Source organism: Xyrauchen texanus, chromosome 42, assembly GCF_025860055.1.
Source record: "Xyrauchen texanus isolate HMW12.3.18 chromosome 42, RBS_HiC_50CHRs, whole genome shotgun sequence".
In the NCBI taxonomy this organism is placed as follows: Eukaryota; Metazoa; Chordata; class Actinopteri; order Cypriniformes; family Catostomidae; genus Xyrauchen; species Xyrauchen texanus.
The window spans coordinates 14,595,205-14,619,362 of NC_068317.1; the positions used below are offsets into that span (position 1 = coordinate 14,595,205).

At 39.3% G+C, this 24,158-nt stretch overlaps 1 protein-coding gene across 1 annotated transcript in view; it reads right to left on the bottom strand.

The window, feature by feature from the left end:
• Positions 1 to 1,826: 1,826 nt before the first annotated feature.
• LOC127634884 (sickle tail protein homolog) overlaps positions 1,827 to 24,158 on the bottom strand; it is a 119,543-nt gene continuing 97,211 nt past the window's right edge. The window contains exons 8-22 of the mRNA XM_052114617.1: positions 23,132 to 23,236; positions 22,707 to 22,756; positions 21,703 to 21,866; positions 20,979 to 21,154; positions 14,878 to 15,014; positions 12,406 to 12,553; positions 10,310 to 10,763; positions 9,717 to 9,942; positions 8,417 to 8,727; positions 7,990 to 8,142; positions 7,105 to 7,209; positions 5,848 to 5,922; positions 3,828 to 5,399; positions 3,162 to 3,299; positions 1,827 to 2,304 (exon numbers count right to left, since the gene is read on the bottom strand). Of these exons, the coding sequence (XP_051970577.1) occupies positions 1,834 to 2,304; positions 3,162 to 3,299; positions 3,828 to 5,399; positions 5,848 to 5,922; positions 7,105 to 7,209; positions 7,990 to 8,142; positions 8,417 to 8,727; positions 9,717 to 9,942; positions 10,310 to 10,763; positions 12,406 to 12,553; positions 14,878 to 15,014; positions 20,979 to 21,154; positions 21,703 to 21,866; positions 22,707 to 22,756; positions 23,132 to 23,236 (4,285 nt within the window). The 3' untranslated portion in view covers positions 1,827 to 1,833. The remainder of the gene's footprint in view (positions 2,305 to 3,161; positions 3,300 to 3,827; positions 5,400 to 5,847; positions 5,923 to 7,104; positions 7,210 to 7,989; positions 8,143 to 8,416; positions 8,728 to 9,716; positions 9,943 to 10,309; positions 10,764 to 12,405; positions 12,554 to 14,877; positions 15,015 to 20,978; positions 21,155 to 21,702; positions 21,867 to 22,706; positions 22,757 to 23,131; positions 23,237 to 24,158) is intronic.

Below are 24,158 nucleotides of genomic sequence, written 5' to 3' on the forward strand. Positions count from 1 at the left end.
AGGTAGGAGGAGTTATCAGACACACATAACATGCACAGACATGAGTATCTTTAACATGGAATCAGTCCATCCACAACATTAACACATCACCCTCTACTGGTGTCTATCTGACTCATGTAATAATAATCTACATCTGCTTAATTTGGCCAGTGTAGGTATAACAACTTTACAAAACTTGACATATTCTAGTTCAAATTTACTGTACAGTACAGTTTAGGTATGCATAGGTACCACTTACAGTAAGTTTGTGTACAAAACTATGTTCAACCTTTAAGATAATGAGACATTCAGTCAGGAGTGTCCACATTTTTGACTGATACTGAACACAGTTCCTTTCTATGCAAGTTTAAAGATAGAAAAATCATAGAAAAATCATAAGTCAATTTAACTACTGTATATGCCAGAATATTTAATAGGACTTGCAGTGTTGCAGTGGACAAACCATTGTTTTCTTTTGAACTGTTTTTCAGTAATCAAAGGCCATGTGAATGACAAGCATGCTGCAACTTTATTGTTTTATAGCTACACTCTTTTGTACAGATTGCCTCTGCAATTAAAGCAATGCAAAACCAAAGGAAACTAATTTATTTACAAAATCTATCTGTGCAAGCATGATTTTCTTCTATAACATTCTCTCTCTTATCTAAAATTGTATACAGGCATGCATAGAAATAAAGACAAAAAAAAGACAATCTCTGAAATAGAGAAGTTACAGTATATACTGTACAATGGTAGTTCAGAGCAGTTTAGTCAATCACTACAATTGTTTGTTTACATTTAGACATCAATATTCATTCATTTATAAGCCATACACTGAGCAAATCAAGTAGTTTTAAATATGGGTTGGTTAAGCTGGGTACAAACGTTTCTAAATGCACATGTAGTGTCTAACAAGGATGTATCTACAAACAACTTGTAGGCACAACTGAAAAGAAATGACTTTTTTGTTGCAAAACTTAATAAAAGTTAAACTATAATAAAATAAAAAAAATCTTAAAAGACATTGGCAGTGCATGAGAAAAAGATATAAAAAGAGAATGTAAAAATGAAAATATTCTACAATCATTTAAATCACACATTGTTTACGTAGTTTTATACTGTATATTCATTCAATTCTTTTAAGTCTCCGACTTTTATATAAAATAAATATTCATTATTTTTTAAATTAAGTGCTCTGTAAAATCCTAAATCAAGAGCCTGCTCTCTGCAATTAAAAGAGATCTCTTTTAGTTTTTTCAAGGATATAGTTTAGCACTGTATGTGTGCCATCATGATTCAATCCAGAGAATATGCAGAGATTCAAGTTTAAAACGCGTATAACAATGGATTATGACCATTCAGTTGAACAGAAAAAATAATGTAATGTGAGCAAATGTTGACATGCAATAAGCAAAGTCAAAATAAAAAACAGTTCACTCTGAACACATGATACAACAGTATTACCAGTTAAAAAAAACAACTCATGAACACAATTAAAAATCAGGAGTGACACCACCCCATAAAAGGATAATACACCCAAAACAAATGCACATTTTGTCATAATTTACTCATATTGGTCCAAACCTGTGTGACTTTCGTTCTTCCATGGAACACAAAAAATGTTAGGCAGAATGATAGTTTCAGTCACCATTCACTTTCATTGTATCTTATTTTCCTTAAAATAAAATTGAATGGTGACTGAGGCTAACATCTCCTTTTGCTTTCTACTTAAAAAAATTATAATAATATGGGTTCAGAACAGCACAAAAGCAACTAAAGGATGATGGAATTTTCATTTTTGGGTGTAATGTCCCTTTAAGAGACAAGCAAATGTTAGCAGAGCAGCATAGCATTCTACACAGCATCCTTAGTTGCGGTTACCGTGGGGATAGCTGATTTACCGTTGTGTGGCCGACTGTAGCTGGTGAAGCTGGGTGTGTGAATGGTGCGGATACTCTTCGCACTCTGACTCAACATAGTCGGGGACAGAGGGGAGTGGGAACAGGAAGAGGAAGAAGAGGTGGAAGGTCGACCATTTTGTGTCTGTGTGGGAATAGAGAGGCCTTTAGTGCTGTGAGTGGGAGTTGCAAATTTTAGAGAACCATTAGAGAGGGAGGGGATATGAGAAGATGCGGAACTGGAGCGAGGTGGAGGAATGGAAGATTTGCTAGCAGATAAAGAGGAAGAATTAACATTATTAGTAGAATCAGACTGAGACAAGCCTTTCACTGCACTAAAGGGGGAAAAAGCAGGAATTTTAGAAGCAAGCATGGTAGGAGAAGTGGATTTGGGATCTCCTCCAGATTTCTTAGCACTTCCGTTAGCCTGCAAACAAAGACGTCAGAACACACTGATTGTCAACAATGAGGGAATTCGTGATTAGAATATGATTAAAATCTCTAAACATGTTTAAAATCATACTACAGGGATCTACAATGAAACACAAGAGATTATCAAAAACATAAACTTAATTTATACATGAAAAAAATAAGCACACAAGAGAGACAAAAACTGCATTCGGGGTGAGAATACAACAATATCACTTTGAATACAATAACTGTTGAAAAGGTAAGAGAAGGTGAAGGACAGGAAGGCTTACAAGTTTTAGAGTGTGTAATGCAGTTTAAGTGTAACCAAACAGTACTTAAGACCAAAGGAGGACCTTCAAGAAAGGTGGAAGAGGTACAATATGTGGGGGGGGGGTGGGGTTAGCATAGAAACATCCTGGCTTGCCAGGGAAGTTGGAGTGTCACAGGCATTGAGTGTGTGTGGTTAGATGTCAGTGGGTATTAGTCTAAGCATCCAGTGGGGTCAATGGTGTTTTACGTAGGTAAGCAGTGGCTGTGGTGTTTCAGTTTTATCTTTCTTGTCACATATTACAGCACCAAAACTACAAGCAAAGCAAACATGCAGAAGCATTTGATGGTATTATGAAATAACAGTCAGTTGCCTTCGGTCACAGCCCATCGAAAAATGTAGCAAGAGACAACGTCAACAGTTCAAAGATGGTGTTCAGCAGAGTTGCTTTCGCCAAATAATTTTTTTTTCGGTATGATCAAGTTCTTTGTTAGTTCCTTTCCCTCTCAACATAAGCCCTGCAAGAACTAACTTTCCTTTCATCCAATTTGTATTTAGGTGTGTTTGTCTTTCTGACAGGACAAGTGGTCCTACAATAAGACTACCTGGCGGAATTGCCTCTGAGAGTCCTGTAGCTTTTGCTGTTTTGTTGCCCTCTCTTTGTCTGAGGTGCCCGGTTGCTGCCTCGCCTTGGCAGAAACTGGCACTGGCATCCGACTAGTAGGTGAGACCACACTGGCATTCTGCAAAAGGGATTCAAACCAAACAGAAGAGAAAATAATAAAAAGAAAGTAACAAAAATAGCCATATTGGAGGTAGTTTGCAAACTAAAAAGCAGCAAGCCGAAGCCTGCACAATATATCTGTGGTATCACTATGACACTTTAGCGAATGTGTACCAAAGAGTGAGAGATAAGGAAGCATGCAAACCATCCCAGGAAAACAATATTTTTTTGCCAAGGACTGCCTTGGAACCCACATCAAAAAACCAGATACAAGACCATTAAAATTTTTGGCGACCTTAACCCAAAGTTAGAGCACCATCATTGAACACACAAAGGTCTATCCACAGAAACCACTCCAGAAATAAACACACAACATATTTATAAAAATATGTGAAAGGGTTACAAAAGTTTAGATCCCACAGAAGGTCCCCTCCACCATAGGAGAGTTTAAGGATCTCTAGAAGTCACTGGTTAGGGTGGAATTGAGAGGAAGAGGAGAGGGACAGACCCACAGTCTTTGGTAAAGTTGTGGGACCTAGAGAGTGACCTGTTGGGTGGGAACTGGTGTAACTGAGACCCCTGCAATTGGTATGATGGCAGGCCGAGGAAGAAGCTGTGGCTTGGCCTTCTTTCGGAGACCAGGGCCTCTGCTGGCTGCAGAAGATCTGGGAACCAATTTTTTATGAGAGCGTGCTTTCTCTATGAGCCTTACACTCTCTCCAACATTGCAGTCCTTCATTTCCGTTTCTTCAGAAGATCTTGGTTCCATTTCACTAATTGTGTTCTCTAACTGTTTTATAGTTTTCTCAAGACTGTCGAGGGTTTTGTAGGTACTCTTGCGAATCTCATCGGTTCGGCTGTTTGGTTCCTGGGGATTTGATTTTGAGGACTCTGTTTTGGAACAAGCAATTTCAAACCTCTTGGTCTCTTTGTGTTGTTTGACAGTTCCGTCTGACTCTTCCTCATCCTCATAAACAAAGACCTGCAAAGTTTTTTTGCCCGTTTTGGTACCAGTGCGAATTGCTTGCGTTAACGCTGCAAGCTGTTTCTTCGGGAACTTTAGCTTGAACTTCTTCTTACCATCTAGCTTTGCATCCCCTGAATAGATTGAGGCTTGACTGTCCATGAGATCTGCTGGAGAAGTTGTACCAGTACTTTGTACAGAATCTCCATTTTGTTTGACCTGCACCCCTCTATTCCATTCTTCTTCTTCAGTTTCCTCGCTCTCCTCCTCTATCCTTTCTTTTGCAAGCATTCGCTCAAGCTCCTCCTCACATTCAAAAATGGTAGACAGGCGTTTGTAGGCTGAGCGGATGTCCATTGGCTCATCAAAGATGATGATAACTGGCTTTTTACTGGTGTTGTCAGCACCAGGGGGACAGTTGGTGTTGGCAACTCCTTCTGATGCTGAGCCACTGTCAGAACCACTTGGATGTTTGCTGCCAAAAGTTACAGTCTGCACACTACCTTTCTTGGCATTGACAAGCTGCTGGTACTCTCCAGTGGAGAGGGCTTGTACCTTGGTATTAGTGATCATGAAGGCAAAGTTATCAGGTGGAGGTGGAGGTGGCTCTTCTCCTGAATGATCAGGACTTAGAAATGCTTCATAATTTTCTTTGATCTCCTCAAATTTCCTTTCCCTAACATTAGAGGAGCCAAGTAGTGGCTTATGAATGGCTGAATCTGACCCAACAGGGATTGCTTTCGAATATATGCTTTCAGTGTCTCCAAAAGTGACTGGTGAGCAAATTGCTGTTGGAGACTCTACCCTCTCGTCTATGCTAACCTGCACTTGAGGCACCTTGACCACATGGACTTTCCCTTCAGTTGGACTACCTGGTACTTCCTCCAATTGAGAGGGTGGACTGGACTTCAGTGAGGCCGAATGAGTCAGCTGGTTTTGGGCCAGAGAGCTAGAAGAGCTGACTGGGCTACTAATCTTTAGGGAACCAGACTTATTAGTGGCTACCTGTAGTTGGCTTTTGGATTGGTCAGAATCATTGACATGTGACACCTGTGATGGGGGCGACTGTGCTGCGTCCCTACAATCAGTTGATTCTTCTGCCGCTGATGGCATCCCCTTCTGAGCTGAGATCTGAGCTGTGACATAGTAGATGACCTTAAAAGGTCGAATGTTGGAGAAAAAGAATGAAATTTTAAATTAGTTAACGTTTTCATAAGCAGTGATTTGTTAGGTATCCAACCTTGTACTAATCATATGTTCTATACATTGATGGGCCATTACTGGGTTTCTATAAGGATTCTTAGTTCTGTAACTAGTAATTCATAATACAACACCCATACAAAATTAGCTGGGACACTCCCCCGGGAGTAAGTACTTAATTACTATGCACAGTGGCCAATAGTCAATACGGATCTCAGTAAATATGGAATTTATCTGTTGTCCTTATCTAAGACCGAGCTTATTTACCACAGAGCTAAAACCATCATAACAACTTCAAAATTCAATTTCTATGAATCTATTGACTTTTTGACTTCATTGACATTTAAAAGTCAGTAGAGGCCACGAAAAGTATGTCATTATCATAGTAAACACTGCTTCTCACCCCAGGACTCTGACGGATTTTATTGTTGCCATTCTCATCTGTGGCTGGATTCTTGTCTTCTTGGTTGTCTGTATTCTATGGTTTGTGGGGAACAACATCACTTCACAAAGAAACAATCTCAGTCTACAAGACTACCGAGAACCTTAAGTTACAGATTAATTTAAAACAGGCCCTATTTGAAGAGATAAAATCTTGTATCAAACATACAAAAATAGGTTTCATCTTAATGATTTGTTATATCATAAGTTTCTAACAATAATGATGGCAATAATATATTACATCTGGAAATATAGATCAACCAGTCTCCCTGGAAGATTGAGATCTCTAAAGTAAAGCTAACAATATTACATAACGAAGACAAGAACATTGAAATAAAGGTTTGGTAGTTCAAAGCCAATTTCTAATGGCTGTTTTACCACTGTTTACAATAAGTCCTGAATGATTTTTAATAGTAAAAAGGTTGCGTATGTTTACACCTATAAAATACATTTCATAATGCACATTTTGTGAGAAGATTTGGTGAAATGTTCAGTAAAAGGGCAGAGGTGCAACATAGGGAGAGGGGAAAAGCGAGAGAAAATCCATTACATAAATTGGGAAGTTTATAGCAGACATGCAGCTAATTGAGAAGATCAAAGAATGAACTCTGAACTCCAGACTGCTAGCTGAAATTTACCCATAATCTGCAGAACGAGCAGAAAAGTTTCAGTCAATATATTTAGATAATACTAAGCCCTAAAAGGTTGAATAACCCGTAATGCAATTGTAAATTGTAGAAGATAAATTATGTAAGCCGGTTTTAACATAACCCAGTGCAACATTTACTTTACATCTAACTCATTAGTATAGAATCTGATCTCCAAGACATTTCTTCTAAAAGGACAGCGTAATAAAGAAACACACACAACACTCTTTAACAGCAGAATGTTCAAAATCTAGTTTATTTATTGGATGACTCAAAACACTCATAGCCAATCAAATCTGAAATGGAAGCTTTTTGCACTTTTGGCTCACTCTACATCTTTACAATCAGCACATGTCATGAGTTCAGTAGAAATAAAAGAAAGGAAACAGGATTTAAAATCAAAGAACAGTGAGTAACATTTTCGGTATCAGATCCCCATCACAAGAGTGGACAGAGGAAGTTAGCAGAGGGTAAGAAAGCCAAACAAGCATTGTAAAGGACAGCCATCAGGGGCAAGCGGCTGGGACAGGCAGGCAGTTGGAGGGTCTACTAAAGGACATCATATCCTTTACCTTCTTATCTTTAAGGGGCAGTAAGTCCCCAGGTCTTAGCTCTCTTATCTGTGGCTCTACCAAAACCTTGAGCCCTACCTCCTTAACAGAGCACTTCTGGAAAACCTAAAGAGAAGAATTTGCGAGGAAATGTAGTTAAAGACTGAAATGTGCCCATCATTTAAATGGACAAATCTGCTTAAAAATTACACTGCAGTACAATTGACCTACACTGGAAACATTGTGTGTTAATATTATTATTGGCTGATTCAAATTCCAACTTTCAATAGAGTGCAGTTTTCATTTCAACGTATTATTCAAATAGTTATGCTAATAATAGTTTGTAATGAACAATTGTGTAGTTAATTTGAAAATTGCCAAACAGACCCATTTTCACTGGTCTCAGACTTTTGGACCCTATACAGAACTGAGGGGTCAGATTATATTAATGTGCACTCCATAGATAAGATACATGTTGATTCTTTTGTCAATGAAAAGTACAGAAGGAAATAACTAAATTGTGGGTCAATTAAATGTACAGAAGGAAATAACTAAATTGTGGGTGGCTAACTACAGAAACGGTAAGAATAGTTTTTTATTACAATATGAGAACTAGGGTGTGTATTTCAGAATTGCATGAATGGAAACAAATCTGCAGCACAGGAAATGAAACTGCCCACCAGATGTGCCACAGAGCACACACACACACACACCAAAGCATCTTAACACCTACAACACAGTGACCTCACACCCAAGCCAATTTAAATATCAAGACACTTGATTAAAGTTTCACATTTAGTGAAATTAAGTGAGCATGTCTGTATGTAAATGTTTATACAAATGAACATCATCGGGGTATGATTAAGCATTAGCATTTATTTGCTTGATTGTGTTTGTGTATCTCACCTGCAGCTCTGCCATGATCTTATCGCCCTCATCCCCTTCCTCAGTGATGGCTGAGGCTGATATAGGTGGAGGGGTGTTGGGTTTGGGCTTTGGCTCTGTAGGGGTCTTTGATTCGGGCTGAGACACTGGACTGGTGGGCTCATCGTCACCCTCCTACAAAGGATTGAAGATAGTTAAAGGGATCGTTCACCCAAAAATTCAAATTCTGCCCTCATTATCTCATACTCATGTTGTTCCAAACAGCATGACTATCTTTTTCCGTGGAGCACAAAAGGAGAAGGAAGGAAGGATGACAGCCTCAGTTACAGTTAACTTTCATTCTGCATTACACATAATTCTGTGTTCATACAGAAGGAAGAATGTCAAACAAGTTTGGAACAATATGAGGACTGAACATTTTTTAAAGAGATATGTCCTACAAGCACACCTGTGCTGTGACAGATTCCTTCCTGCTGGTGTAAATGACCTCTCCTGAGCGGGTGGTGGTCATGCCAGTCGTGGTGGGGTAATTTCTTCGAGGTGGAGGTGGAGGCGGGGACTTGTTAGCCTTCTCTGTGCTTTGAAGCTTGACAATTTTTTCCTGAGACTTGCTCTGTCTCTCAAAGCTGGATTTGAGGGATAGGCTGGGCTTAGGAGGTCTCTCCGAAGCTGGTTTAACTGGTTTCTCCAGTGGTTTGGGGTGTTTCTCTAGAGCAGTCTTAGTAGGCTTCTCCGAAATTGGCTTGGGCTGATTGTCATCTACAAAAAAAAAATATATGTTGCACTTTATTACCATACTTAAATTGGGTTATTAACTTAAACTGATAGTTCACCCAAAAATGAAAATTCTCTCAAGATTTACTCACCCTCCTAACATCCTGCGTATGACTTTCTTTCTTCTGCAGAACACAAATGCAGCTCCAAAATCCCCATAAAGGGAGCATGAAAGTATTTCCCATTTCTCCAGTGGTTTAATCCATGTGTTCAGACAACATATGATAGGTTTGAGTGAGAAACAGATCAATATTTAAGCAATTTTTTGTCATAAATTGTCCTCCCTGCACAGTAGGGGCGATATGCGCAAATAATGTAAATTGCCAAAAACAGAATTAAGGATAAAGTGAAAGTGAAGGAAAAATAACTTAAATAGTAATTTGTTTCACACCCACACATAACATATCATTTCAGAAGATATTGATTTAACAACCAGAGATGTCTGGAATACTTTTATGTTGCCCTTATGTGGATTTTGGAGCTTCAAAATGTTGGCACCCATTCACTTGCTTTGTATGGACCTACAAAGCTGAGAAATTCTTCTAAAAATCTTAATTTGAGTTCAGCAGATGATAGAAAGTCATATACATCTGGGATGGCATGAGGATGAGAAATTATGAGAGAATTTTTATTTTTGGGTGAACTATTCTTTTAATGTCAATGGACTGCATCAGTGGCATGCTGATTATTGCAGACAATAATTTACAGTAGATTTGTTCCCCAGTATGTATAAATGAACTGGATTTGTGCTGACATGAATTGAAAGAATGGATATAAAGTAACTGCACTTTGGTAAGTTGCTGGACAGTGTTGGTAAGTGATTCCATCATTTCAATGTCATGCTATCAGATATGAGTATTTTGATTACGGGTACGAAAAGATGTACAAGTTCCATATTTTCAATGTTTTTTGCAGTGCTACCAACTAGCCTGACCCACTTCCAGTGGAGTACTAAAATGCTTTTGTTCTCTTACTCTGTTCTATTGGTGCTGTTATTGGCTCATTTTTTCCCACTGTCTCCTCAAGTGGGGTAGTAGGCACTGCAGGAGAAGCAGAGGAGCTCTCAGGTTCACTGGGCACTAGCAGGTTTGGGATTCCTCTCAGCATGTTGGCCTCTGCTTCCTGAAGCATCCGCTCAAATTCCTGCCCATCATAATGACCCATGTTCTGCCTCTTCTCTACCCATTCTCTCTCTGCTGCCTGGAGAATCAAACAAAGAGCTTGTTTGAAACAAAACAACAGTAATTTAAAATGCACTATTGGGTCTATAGGGAGACCAGCAGTGAAAATGCCTCTATTTTGTATTGTTTTCTCATTTAATACAAAATATTTCATTACAAATGATATGATCAGCATAACAATCTAAGTGAAAAGTTAAAATGAAATACATAAATGTAAAAATTGAATAGTATTTGTTAAGTCCCCCTTTTCTTTAATTACAGAATGCACATTAGCTGCCATGGACTCCACAGGTTTGTGCAAAACTTAATGAAAAAGTTATCCCAACATTATTTGAGTAAGTTCTAAATAGCATCTTGTGTGCTACAATGGAAGCAATATTGCTCACCTCTATTGACACAGCCCTGTTCTTGGTTTTGTTGTGACTTGCATGGATCTCGTCAATGAACAAGTTGGGAGAAGGTCCTTTCCATTGAATGCCATTACTAGAGACTCCATTACTGGTGTTATTCTGTAATTGTGTCTGTTCGAGTGAGGTTGAGAGTATTTCAAGATGTTTGGTGGGTGATGTGGTAGCCTCTCGTCTCTGGGGGGTGGCAGGGGGAATAGGTGAAGGTGCTGTTGATTGCTGGGACTGTTGTGAAGCTACAAGAGAGGTCTGGGCATGGTGGATCATCACAGGGTTAGATGCCATGACCTCTGACCTTACAGTAGAACTCTGAATTGTGACTGAGGCAGTTTCAAGGGATTCAACAATGATGGCTGATTCTGCTTTTTCAGAGGCAGTAGAGGGTGTTGAGGAAATAGGGTCAGAAGGTTTGAGCAGGCCATCTGTGGCACATCTAGAGAAAAAAACATTGATTCTACATAAAAAAGACATATAATTTGTTTATATTAAAATATTTTCTACTACCATAGTTCAATATGTAGAGACAACTGTAAGTGAGACATTTGAAGGTTGATCTCCCAGAGAAGTGTAAACACTGTGACCCTCTGTGGTGCTTTCAACGTTGCCCTTAACTGTTTGAGCAGTCCAATGTAGTAACAATGGCTCAACCAGTTCCAAATGTTTGTGAGAACTGTTTGGAAATAGTCAATAATGGTGCTTGCTAAGGCAAAAAAATCATTATTAGGCCAGAAACATACTTTACGCAAGTATGCTTACCCAGATGCGAGCGCATGACCACCACATCGCCAGCTCACTGCCAGGTTGAACACGTTTAATGTGCATTCTTGCATTACACTGGCAGTAACAAAGCTAAGTTATCAAGGGGCCAATAGAGTTACATTCAAACGTCAGTGCCATTAAACTGTATGTGTTATTATTCAGATAAATTGCAATAAATATATTGACCTTTACGCACATGCTCAGCAATATTCTTTTCAAACTCTTGCTTCGCCATAACAGTAGTTGACTTGCTGCAACATCGTTGCGTTGTGATATGAATTGCGCTCTGACACATTTCGAAATGCAACGAAACAAAGTCAAACTTGCATAGCTATAAACGTCTGCGCTCACGAACTGACATAAATAATGTTTTGGCCTTTTACTATTGCTCATGCTTAAGGCCCAGGTATTCTAAGTTTTCTGCAGGCCGAATCGGATCACTCCCTTTCGAAGCATAATCTGACCACGAGCAAAAAGTTATGGTTTTCGACACATGCACGCTGCGACTGTTTTGGGATGCTCGTTAGTACAGTCAATGGCAGACACATGCGGCGATGATGCGCACAGATGAGAACTGTCCATGTGTCGAAAAATGTTGGGAGTGATCAGCAATGCGGAAAAACCGAAGTATGCTTTGGCCTTAAGGGGTTTAAACATATTAGGGGTTAAAATTAACCTCTATTACATATTGTATATATCAGCTTTATACTGGCCATTGGCCCCTACTCCTCCCTAGCTATTGGTATTGGCTACTGAAAAATACATTTCTGTTTCCTGTGCTGCACAGGGTGTTGGCATTATTCATTACATTCTTGGATTTGTAGGGAACACCAAAGGCTTGGGTCTGATCAGGTCTGACATGGAGGAGAGACAAAGTGACTTGGAGCAGATGTTACTTATCTCTCCTCTGTCTAAATCTATATTGAGTCTCTCCACATTCATGATTAAATAATATATGGAATATAGAAAACTGAATATTCATTTCCATAATGCTCTGGCTGCTCGCATACGTGAGTGGAATCTGCAGGCACATCTGAATATCTGAATGCCATATTGCGCCAATCAGATGCTCTCAGGCTGAAAATGGGAATTAGGACTTAGCCCCAGATGCCAAATTAATGACCACGCACACGGCGTGACAGGCTAAATAAAAATAATTTATTTGGAGTCAAAAGATGATAATGTGGCTTGCCAAGATAAGCCAATTATGTTTCCTTTATATACCGTTATTTTGTTCTTTCCTGAATTGGAATGAGAATTAAGTGAATATATTCACTTTGATCAGTTTGTCTCTCTCTGTCTCTATTGGTGTGTACCTGCGCAGGTTGCCGAGTGTGTCCGTGAGGGTTCGAACCCTCCTTAGCATGCTGTCGAGTTTGTGCGGCTCCTCCTTGAGGAATTTTACGGCCTCCACTTCCACCCTGAGCAACGCCCGCATACGCGTCTGTAGGGCTGGAAACTCTCCTGCAAGAGCGAAAAAGAAGGGATTGAGGGTCATTCTATCAAACAGGTGGCATTTGAGTCCCTCATATAAGCTACATATGTGTAAAAAAAAATATTTAAGCAATGAATAGCTGATGCCAAACTTTACTCTATCTTCTTAACAAAGGAGGAAGAAAAAATCCTCTTTTGTATCATGTTATCTTATGTTTTTCATTAAATGTCATCATTAAGTGTCAACCATGACACCTTGATTATGTACAGTCAGGTCCATAAATATTGGGACATCGACACAATTCTAATCTTTTTGAAATGAAACGAACAAGATGTGCTTTAACTGCAGACTTTCAGCTTTAATTTGAGGGTATTTACATCCAAATCAGGTGAACGGTGTAGGAATTACAACAATTTGTATATGTGCCTCCCACTTTTTAAGGGACCAAAAGTAATGGGACAGATTAACAATCATAAATCAGACTTTCACTTTTTAATACTTGGTTGCAAATCCTTTGCAGTCAATTACAGCCTGAAGTCTGGAACGCATAGACATCACCAGACGCTGGGTTTCATCCCTGGTGATGCTCTGCCAGGCCTCTACTGCAACTGTCTTCAGTTCCTGCTTGTTCTTGGGGCATTTTCCCTTCAGTTTTGTCTTCAGCATGCTCAATCGGATTCAGGTCAGGTGATTGACTTGGCCATTGCATAACATTCCACTTCTTTCCCTTAAAAAACTCTTTGGTTGCTTTCGCAGTATGCTTCGGGTCATTGTCCATCTGTACTGTGAAGCGCCGTCCAATGAGTTCTGAAGCATTTGGCTGAATATGAGCAGATAATATTGCCCGAAACACTTCAGAATTCATCCTGCTGCTTTTGTCAGCAGTCACATCATCAATAAATACAAGAGAACCAGTTCCATTGGCAGCCATACATGCCCACGCCATGACACTACCACCACCATGCTTCACTGATGAGGTGGTATGCTTTGGATCATGAGCAGTTCCTTTCCTTCTCCATACTCTTCTCTTCCCATGACTCTGGTACAAGTTGATCTTTGTCTCATCTGTCCATAGGATGTTGTTCCAGAACTGTGAAGGCTTTTTTAGATGTTGTTTGGCAAACTCTAATCTGGCCTTCATGTTTTTGAGGCTCACCAATGGTTTACATCTTGTGGTGAACCCTCTGTATTCACTCTGGTGAAGTCTTCTCTTGATTGTTGACTTTGACACACATACACCTACCTCCTGGAGAGTGTTCTTGATCTGGCCAACTGTTGTGAAGGGTGTTTTCTTCACCAGGGAAAGAATTCTTCGGTCTAACTGTTGTTTTCCGTGGTCTTCCGGGTATTTTGGTGTTGTTGAGCTCACCGGTGCGTTCTTTCTTTTTAAGAATGTTCCAAACAGTTGATTTGGCCACACCTAATGTTTTTGCTATCTCTCTGATGGGTTTGTTTTGATTTTTCAGCCTAATGATGGCTTGCTTCACTGATAGTGACAGCTCTTTGGATCTCATATTGAGAGTTGACAGCAACAGATTCCAAATGCAAATAGCACACTTGAAATGAACTCTGGACCTTTCATCTGCTCCTCGTAAATGGGATACTGAGGGAATAACACACACCTGGCCATGGAACAGCTGAGCAGCCAATTGTCCCATTACTTTTGGTCCCTTAAAAAGTGGGAGGCACATATACAAACTGTTGTAATTCCTACACCGTTCACCTGATTTAGATGTAAACACCCTCAAATTAAAGCTGAAAGTCTGCAGTTAAAGCACATCTTGATCGTTTCATTGTGGTGGTGTATAGAGCCAAACAGATTAAAATTGTGTCGATGTCCCAATATTTATGGACCTGACTGTATGATTACAACTGTAGAAATTTGCAGAAATGTTGCACAACATTTTTTTAAATCTTGGTTTGAATTTTTTTTTTATTTCACTGTTCATCTGAGTGGCTTCATTAGCTATCTAGCAGTGGGGAATGCCCAACATTTCAACCTGTTCAGACATGTTGGCGTTGTTTCCAGGGTAAAGATGTCATAATAGCGCTGTAAGCAAGCAGTGTCAAAGGTCATGTGGTGTTTCAGTTCCTTACAATGCTGTGAAAGCATCTTTACTACAACAGTTGTATCACAATACACACCTCCAGAGACACAAGTCCTACTGCTACTGAAAGTTTTATGACGCTGACAGGTTTAAATACAATGGAATACTCAACATCCAATAACCAAGGCAACAATTGAAACATCCTCAACAACAGAAAAACAAAATCTAGTTGTGTTGATGATGAGTTCAGTTGATTTTATCATGTATTTGTCTATGATAGTTCTCTGCACTTTTATGTTGGATACCTTTCAGTCCAGCCAGGTTCTCTCCCACGTTCCGCAAGCTGATGGCTCCCTCCTCGACCTCCGTCAGAGTCAGAGCTCTCTGTGATAGAGTAGTGCTGGAGTCAGTCTTCAGAGTGTCCATGTACTGCTCCAGATCCCTACACACATACAAACACAGAGAGCGAGAGAGAGGAGTTTCCTTAATGTTTGTGTATTGAAAGGACACTATTGTGCCACTAGAGGGCAGTTTACAATTGTAAATTCTGGAATTCTAGTTACATCAAATTGATATAGTAAATAATCTTCCATGATTTATATAGAATATAAATAAAATACATGTGCGTATTATCAAATGTATACATAACAGTATATCTCAATCCAAAAAATCTTTATGGTCCTAAAATCTAATTTTTTTCAATGAAAATATACCTAAAAGTACCATACAATGCATGATATGAGTACCATGTAGTACCATGGCATTACGGTCTTATACCATCACTGTACCATGGTACAGAAGTGTTGTCACAATACCAAAATTATGACTTCGATACTATACCTGACTAAAATATCTAGATACCAATACTGAAACGATACGACAGCAAAAACCTAAGAAAAGTAATTGAATAATAGATGACAGAACATGGAACTTAAAATTCTTTGTTTTATTTATTAATGAAAAACCCCCCTGAAAACTCTCACTTGACCAGGGTGTTCCTGCCCTGCTTTTTGAGCATTTCCTCCCCTTTATTAAAAAAATAAAATAAATCACGTCACCACATAGGCCTATGGTGAGCAACTATCAATCAATGATACAGCCTAGCCTACAGGTGTACAGATCTGTGTTTGTTCTGCTGAGGTGGAGCGGGAACAACGGTTTAAACTTAAAAAAATCTAAATATATTAAAATATATTTTGACACAGCTGCTAAGCTACATGTTTTAACAAAAATAAAATTATTCTGTTGCAGCTGCTGAGCTTTATAGCTATGTTTAAATAAACATAAACATTGGTTCACAATAGAATGATTTTTGTCACACAACGTGAACATGTGAAAAACAGAACCAGGTTTTTCTCTCTTATTCTCCCGCTGACTTTTTTATGGACAGTTCTTTGGCCACTTCCAGGTTCTTAGCAAGGAAAACAAGCTTGTCAATGTGCTCCTCAGTCAGCCTACTGTGTCTAAGACTGCAGATAAAGCCTGATGTGCTGAACACACGTTCTGAAGCACAGCTTGAGGCTGGAATGCACGGGCACTTTCTGGCTAAATGTGCAAGAGTTGGCAGGGCTGCTGCACGGTTCTTCCACCAGGTGAGTGGGTCTTCAGAAGCACTTATCTTATCACTTATCACAAGAATTCATTTGTAAGTTGGTCAGCAGGGGATGTAGAATGACCCCCCTCAGCCCCACCTGCCACTCCTGACTCCTCTTTTTTTCTTTTCTTGTCTTTCTTGTTCTTGTCTTTTTTGTCTTCCCTTCCTGTTGTTGCTGCTGTGCTGCTTGGACCTGCTTCTTTGGCTTTTGTGGAGTTTCATAAGATTTCTGTAAAAGTACTTACTGTAAAAGGTGGTTATTTTTAAGGTTGCCTTTTTTACATCTGGCTGGGGGACTACCGATGAAAATTAGCACTTCTGAGCTAACTCGGGTACATTTACATTGTTTCAATGTTGATTAATGTACACTGTCCCCTTTCAAAAAAATAAAACAAACAAACAAACAAACTTTTTTCACCTCTTCTTCCAAGGTAACACAAGTGTCCTTAAATCTTGGGTCAAGGAATAATGCAGTGTTAAGGACAGTGTCCAGCAGTCTGCTTTCTTATCTTGCTGTCAAATCTGTTCTTATTTTGGCTTCCATGTCACATGAAAGTGTGCTGTCTCCATCCTTATCTGTCAGAAAGGAAAGTAGTTTCCATTTCAGGGGCAGCACATAAGACAACGTGGGGCCCTTCTCTCCACTTAATGCATCAGTGAAGCTGGTTAGTGGGCCAAGGACCTCTCTAACAGTTTCTAGTGCAGACATGTCTGAATCTTTAGGCATCAGATGCCACTTCTTCTGATTTTCAGCCAAAACAGCACAGACGGCTTGTTGCTGTACACAGAATCTCTCCACCATCTCAAAGGTGGAGTTCCAGTGTGTAGGTTCATCGTGAATGAGCTTTTGCACAGGCAGCTTCAAGGTCTTCTGTTTTTCATTTAAGCTCCTCATCATTTTGTTAGACCTGGAAAAGTCAGACACTGTTGTCCGGAGCCTGGACAACAACTTGAGACACGGTCCAGGCCTAATGCCTTGCCTACAACCAGATGAAGGTTATGGCCAAAACATGGTATCCAAGTGTATCTCTCAAATGTCTTTTTGTTGTTAGAGGCTTGTCTGTGGTTATGCCGACAATTTTTGACAGGCCCAGTCCCCATTTCTCGGACACCATCTCCTCCAGGGCTTCATGGAGACTGTCCGATATATGATCCAAATATAAAACTGAACATCCTAAACACCAGGACTGTGTTTCCCAGGATTCAGTTATATACTGGATTGTGACCGCCATGTATACATCAACTGCCCTGCTCGTCCAGATGTCAGTGGTATAAGCGATGAAAGGCTGGTGTGTGAGTTGTGCCTGAATAACATTACTGGTCTCAGTGCACAGCACTTGGAATTTTACTATACATTAAATAATTTCTTCCAGGGATGTCGTATTTTCTGTCCAGCTGCTGCACAAGGTTCCGGAATCCGCTTTTCTCAACTGTATATATTGGCACCTGATCAAAACAGATAAACTCAGCTACTGCTTTGTTAAACCTTTTTGCATCTTTTGAGTCTTTATCATATTTGCTGTGCTTTTCAAACACAGCTGGAAAGGAAGGCTCCCTCAACTGGGTGGTTGCCGATTCTGCTGGCATCTTTTGTGTGTCTGTGGGGGTGGGGGAGATGGATAAATTATGCTAATGTTTCAATAGTTTGATATTTCACTTTTCAGTTTGATAGCCAATGTAGATTGTAAACTACTTATGAGAGACCCAGTTCTCATTAATTGTCATTTTTAAATCTAATTTGTCAAATTAGAAAACTAGAAAATGTTTTCTAGAGCGCAGACCTGTGCCAAGGAGATGTATTGAGTCATTTGAGTTCAGTTAACTTTATATATTCAAGCAGATATCACTTATTAAACAGTGTATAATATAAGACTCAATACACCTCCTGGCAGAGGTCTGTTCGCTCTACACAGAGCACATTTTCTAGTAGAAATAATTATTGACAAAAATGTACATGCCATGATTATTACTACCAGTACTGATTGAGTACATACTGATAATTTATGGTGTTGTTGATCTGCAGTGCATCTTTGTGAACATCTGATTTTTAGCAGATTACAATTTAAGGTAAAGTGTTACTAGTGTGGCCATTGCGTTTCCATATAGAGATGTTTGCAAAATTAGTAAGTTAGCTAAAAGAATAAAGCCAAATTAAACAGTTATTATTGCCCTCAATTGCCTCGTCAAGCTCCAATAATGAAAAAGGTTTGCTTGTCACTAAATAAATCACACTCGTTTGACATATATTTGAGGGCATGAGCAAAATGTAGGCTAATTATGTTATCAAACACATTCGCTAAACTGTCCCTCTTTAAATTCTTTGAACTTGTCGGGATGTCTGTTGGTGAGATGCTTGCCAATTTGGAAGGCAACGTGATGGCTCCCTTGGTCTGCATGCTGTAGGTTTAAACATCTTTTACAGACAGGCTTTGTGGTGTCCGTGTGCTTGCCCTGACTGATTTGTCGACAAGCCGTGGGCGGTCTGCAAAAGTGCTTGTATTTGCAGCCATGACACTCATTTTGTCATCATGAAAGCTGCAGCGCATATGAGAGGAAAAAAAAGTTTGGCACACTCAGTGTGCCTGCAGGGAGTGGAAGCAGAGCACTGCACACACACTGCCCTGCTGTCGCACATTGACGCAACACAGGAAATACGGCTCTTATTAAAACACTGTCATTCTTAATGTATCCGTACTAATAGGAATAGTGCCATATTTAACGGCAGGGTATTACGATAACTTTCTAGTATTGGTATAACGTTCAACACTGTGGTATAGTAATAAGTACTGTATATTTAACTCTGTGATACTAAATGGCTAAAATATCACAGTTTATGCTATAAAATAGAATTCCTTTTCTGCATTATATGGTACTTTACATAAAGACATGGCAGTTACCTAATGGTCAAGCTAAATTCACATCTTCTCTCAGAATTACAGTTGGGACAGTATGAAAAATGCTAATGAAAACTTGTGATTTTTTTATTATATTTCACCCTTTGCTATATTGAAAACACTACAGCTGTCAAATTAAGTGCATTTTGACATTAAGTTTTTTTTTAAATGTACTGCAATTTCAAATCAGATGGTTGCAACATGTTCCAAAAAAAATTGAGACAGGCAATTCAAGACTAACAACAATTTGACGAGTTAAAATAACAAGGCAACGTGAAACAGGTGAGGCAATCATATCATAGTACTGTATACTGGATAAGGAGCCTCCAAAAACAGCCTAGTCCTTCAAGAGCAAGAATCATTTGAGACTTGTCAATTTGCCAACAGATGCTTCAGCAAATAATCCATCACTTTGAGAACAATGTTCCCCAAAAACAAATTGGAAGGATTTTGGGCATTTCACCCTCTGCAGTGCATAATATAATTAAAAGATTCAAGGAATCTGGTAAAATTGTAAAGTAACAGTGCTTAAAGTGCAAGACAAAAACCACTTCTGAATGCAGGTGATCTCTGATCCCTCAGACATCACTGTCTTAAAAACATCATTCTTCTGTAATGGATATAATGAACATTGGCTTGGGATTACTTTAGTAAACCATTGTTAGTCAACACCATTCACCGCAGCATCCATAGAAGCAAGTTAAGACTTTACTATGCAAAGCAGAAGCCGTATATCAACACTGTCCAAAATCGCTGCCGACTTTTCTGGGCTCTGTCTCATCTTAGATGGAAAGTAGAACAGTGGAACTGTGTTTTTTCCACATGAGTCCACATTTCAAAAACATTTTGAAAAACACAGCCATCGTGTTAACATCCAAGCTGTTATCAGCTTCAGTTCCAAAAGCCAGTGTCTGTATGGGACAGGGGTGTGCCAGCACCCATGGCATGGAAGATATGTAAAAATTTTGGAGCAGCATTTACTGCCATCCAGCACCTTCTTTTCCAGGGACATCCCGGAAGATCACTTCAAACCACATACTGGCTGAATAAACAGAGAGTGGGTGCTAGATTGGCCTGCCTGCAGTCCTGACCATCTACAAAGGGAGAATGTGTGGTGCATTATGAACCGCACAATACAGTAACAATGACCCCATACAATTGTACAGCTGCAGACCTGCAAAATGGATGAATGGGGGGGAAATTCCACTTTTTAAACTTAAACTTGTGTCTTCAGTGCCCAAATGCTTAATAAGTGCTATTAGAAGAAATGGTGATGAGACAGTGGTAAACACTCGACTGTCCCAACTTTTTTAGAGCATGTTGCAATCATCTGATTTGAAATGACTGTACATTTAAAAAACAAAACTATGAAATTTACAACGTAAAACATCATATATTGTGAAGTTGTAAAGCTTTCAATATAGCAAAGGGTGAATACAATTAACATTTTTCATATTGTCCCAACATTTTCAGAATTGGGGTTGTACAAGAGAAATACTGTTTTCCTGCCACAGTCCCCAGCCAGCACACATGTAAAGTTAAACTGTCCTTGTTAGCTCAACATTTCACAGCTTATAAGCACCAAGAGAGCTCTGCTGAACGGGCACTGGCGCAAAACCAAGGAAAACAGAGTGTTAACACTGATCTCCTGATCTCTTGGCTAGCGTTAATTCCCACTGTGCTGTTTTGCATGTTTACAGCTGTATGCAGACCATGCTTGTTAACTAGCTAATTTGAAGATGGATTTAATTACAGTTTACAGACACAGCAGGGCAGACAGGGTTATGATGAGGTAAAATAGAGGCTGATGAATCTTATGAGGTATGACTTATAATGAATGGTATCTGCTTGCCCACAGGCAGGTGATTTTCAGGTTATCTGGTGTGTGTGAGAGAGAGAGAGAGAGAGAGTCTCATACCCCAGCTGTGTGAGCACTCTCTCCTGCATGGTGAGATATCTGTGTCTATCTTCTTCCACCAGTGTCCTCTGTTTCTGTGCTGGATCGTCCTGTTGTCTCAGCAATTCAGCCAGTTTTACACTGATCTCCTGCTCTGCATGTTTGATCTGAGCTCGCACACACTCCTGATTCTGAAGCTGGAAACATACACATGTGACTATTACTACAGCTAAAGGTATGGTAAATGATAATGCATTAAATGAAAATGTCAGATGGCAAATATTATGACACCAGCTTGGTGTACCTGTAAACTACCTGTAAACTATGAGGCCTTTCATTACAGTGATTTTACCATGGTTAAGTGGTGTTCTTATGTGCAAAATTACAGCAGAGTGCCTTAAAGGCCCTTAACCTCCCTTAAACCGTGGTAAAATCACTAATGTAATGTACGATGAAACAGCATTGTAATTGAAGATACAAATGTTCAAATAAGTAATTTGATAATTTAAAAAAAGTTCATTAGTCTAACTGTAGGTTGTGTTCAGCTGCAAGAAGCACATTAATATTGAATTTCATAATTACAGATATACTGCCTATTTTACTACAGCTTCCAACATGCCTTTTCCAATCTCATTTCAGAGGTGTAACCAAGTTAGTTTCAAATTGTTATATTAACATGGAATAAACACTGGGCAAAATATCTGCTATATGCACTGATTTTACCATATACTTCATGATTTACTACCTCTAGTTGTCTCATATGTTGTAGTTGAAGGCGGAACTGGGAGACATTCTTTCTGAACAGCTGAAGGTTAACGTGCAAAGGGGTGGAGCATATGGGTGGTGTAGGGGCAGGGCTACGTTCAGGTGGTGCTGCAGCTATTTTTGGTGGTAATACTGGTGAATCTCCTGAACAAAAACAGCAACACACAAACATGAACTACAATGACAAACAATTATTTAATGGTCTGGGTGGCAAGCTATACTGTGGGACAGTTATGTAGACAAACTGAAAGAGAATTAATCAATGTGAAAGCTACAAGGTGTAACCTACACAAATGCACACACATTCCTTAAGCTTAAGGAAATTTGATGTTATTTTGTTTTTGTACCCATATTTGTCTAGAACACTTGGCAAGCTCACATATCAAACTCCCCTGACCATAACAAGTAGTTCTTGAAGTAGTTCAGGTCAGTTAATACAAACATAGATATTTATGTGAGTGTACAAGACAAGATGTAGACAGTTTTTTGACTGCTTACACTGTCTGAGGGACTCTCTTGGTGTTTGTGTGAGTGTGTATGTGTGGAATGATTGAGAAAACATGTGGCAGAATGCTGACAGATGAGTGGGACAGATCAGATTGTTAGGATGCGCTCTCATCCAGTGTGCCCTGCATTACTATCTACAGCACCATACAAACACAGACAAACAGATAATGTTAGGAAAGAGAAGGAGGAAAGGAATGAAGGGAGGGAAGAAGAATATGAGATGTGTAGGGAGGCAAATGAAGAAGGAAGGAAGAATAAGAGATAGGTAGAAAGTAGAAAAAGCTGAAAAAATAGAAGGAAGGGAGGAAGGAAGGAAGGATGAGATGGGCAGAAAGGTGGAAAAAGAAGAAATTAAGAATATGAGATGGGTAGAAAAGTGGGAAAAAAGGAAGAATAGAGGGCAAATTGAGAAGGAAGAAAGAAGGAAGGCAAGATGGAAGGATAGAACACAGGTAGAAAAGTAAGGAAGTACTTTACCTGTGCTAGATGTGCTGTGAACTGGTGATCCAGACTTCACTGGTTTCTCACTGGAAAGATGGGACAGAGATCATATGACTGAATGCACAAACTCACGTACACACACAAAGACTCAATATTACTCCAATTTAACATGAAACACTTGCAGTTAGTCTGAGTTAAGCAGCACAGGCCTTGCCATTCATTCATTCAGGAAAACACAGGTTACAGTGAGGGTGAGTAGTCAATTTAGTTCATGCTAATTTGTTAGTAGTCAAAATTGTTAGATGTCATCTAATAAGCCTTCTTCAAACCATCAATCCCTGATTAGAGACACCAACATAATTCCATCCTGGTCCTCTCTTTTTTATGTATTCCTCAGTTGATTTGTGAAGCTGCTCTGTGATGAGGCCAGAGAACTACATTACCCAGCCTGCCCTGCTTACCTGGGATGTTCCTCGTTGCCGTTAGTGCTGTGGCTCTTTAAGAGAGCGTGCTGCACAAGACCAGTCAGACTGGCTATTTGCTCCTCCATGGCCTTCATTCTCTCTCTGCAGTGAGATACAGAGCATATTGCATGCTTACAACTGATGGGCAGTGTGTGGGGTGATAGGGGGTGGAAGAGGGTGCTGTGTGTGTGTGTGTGTGGTTCCGAGCACACTGAGCTGCATATTAAAATCACAGTGGGACTATTTTCATTAACACTGATTCCCCAGTTAAAAAGTTGAGAATCTTTTCATGTGGAATGACACATACTGTAAGATCCTTACCGGCTAAAAATATATAATAAAAAAGTTTGAATCACTAAGCAATTGATGTGTTTTTTAAATAAATTGATGGTTGTATTCATCAAGCATACATTAAATTGATAAAAAGCACTTATGCCATTCATTTATGGTGTTAAAACTATTATATACTGTATAATATATATTATTTCATAATAAAAATAATGCTGCAGTCTTCACATTACAATAAAGTTGTTCCAACAACAGCTCGATACTTTAACCTTAGATGCATCCACACATAATCTTTTATTCAATTTGAATATATTTTTTGACAATACCTTGCTGAATAGAAGTATTGTTTTCTTTCAAAAACAGCAATTCCAAATCTTTGGAATGGTAGCTTATATCAGAACACTTACATTACAAATAAACTTCCTCAAAAGATTAAAGGTCAAGACTAACTGCAATAGGTCAGTATTGACACTGAACAGAGGGGAGTATGATTTTTTTCTCTTGTACTTGATCTTTGAATAATACATTACAAACAGAGGATTTGCCAATGCAAATTTCTAAATGTTTCAGTGACCTTTTCAAAGAGAAACAAACTCAAATCCTCTGAAGTTATAGGGGTAAATGTGACTATCCTCACATGTCCAGACTGCACTGGTTTTGTCAATCTCATATGATCCTGCCAGCCTATTGCTGCAAGTGCACAGTCTGTTCAAACCAATATTCCTGACTTTGGCTC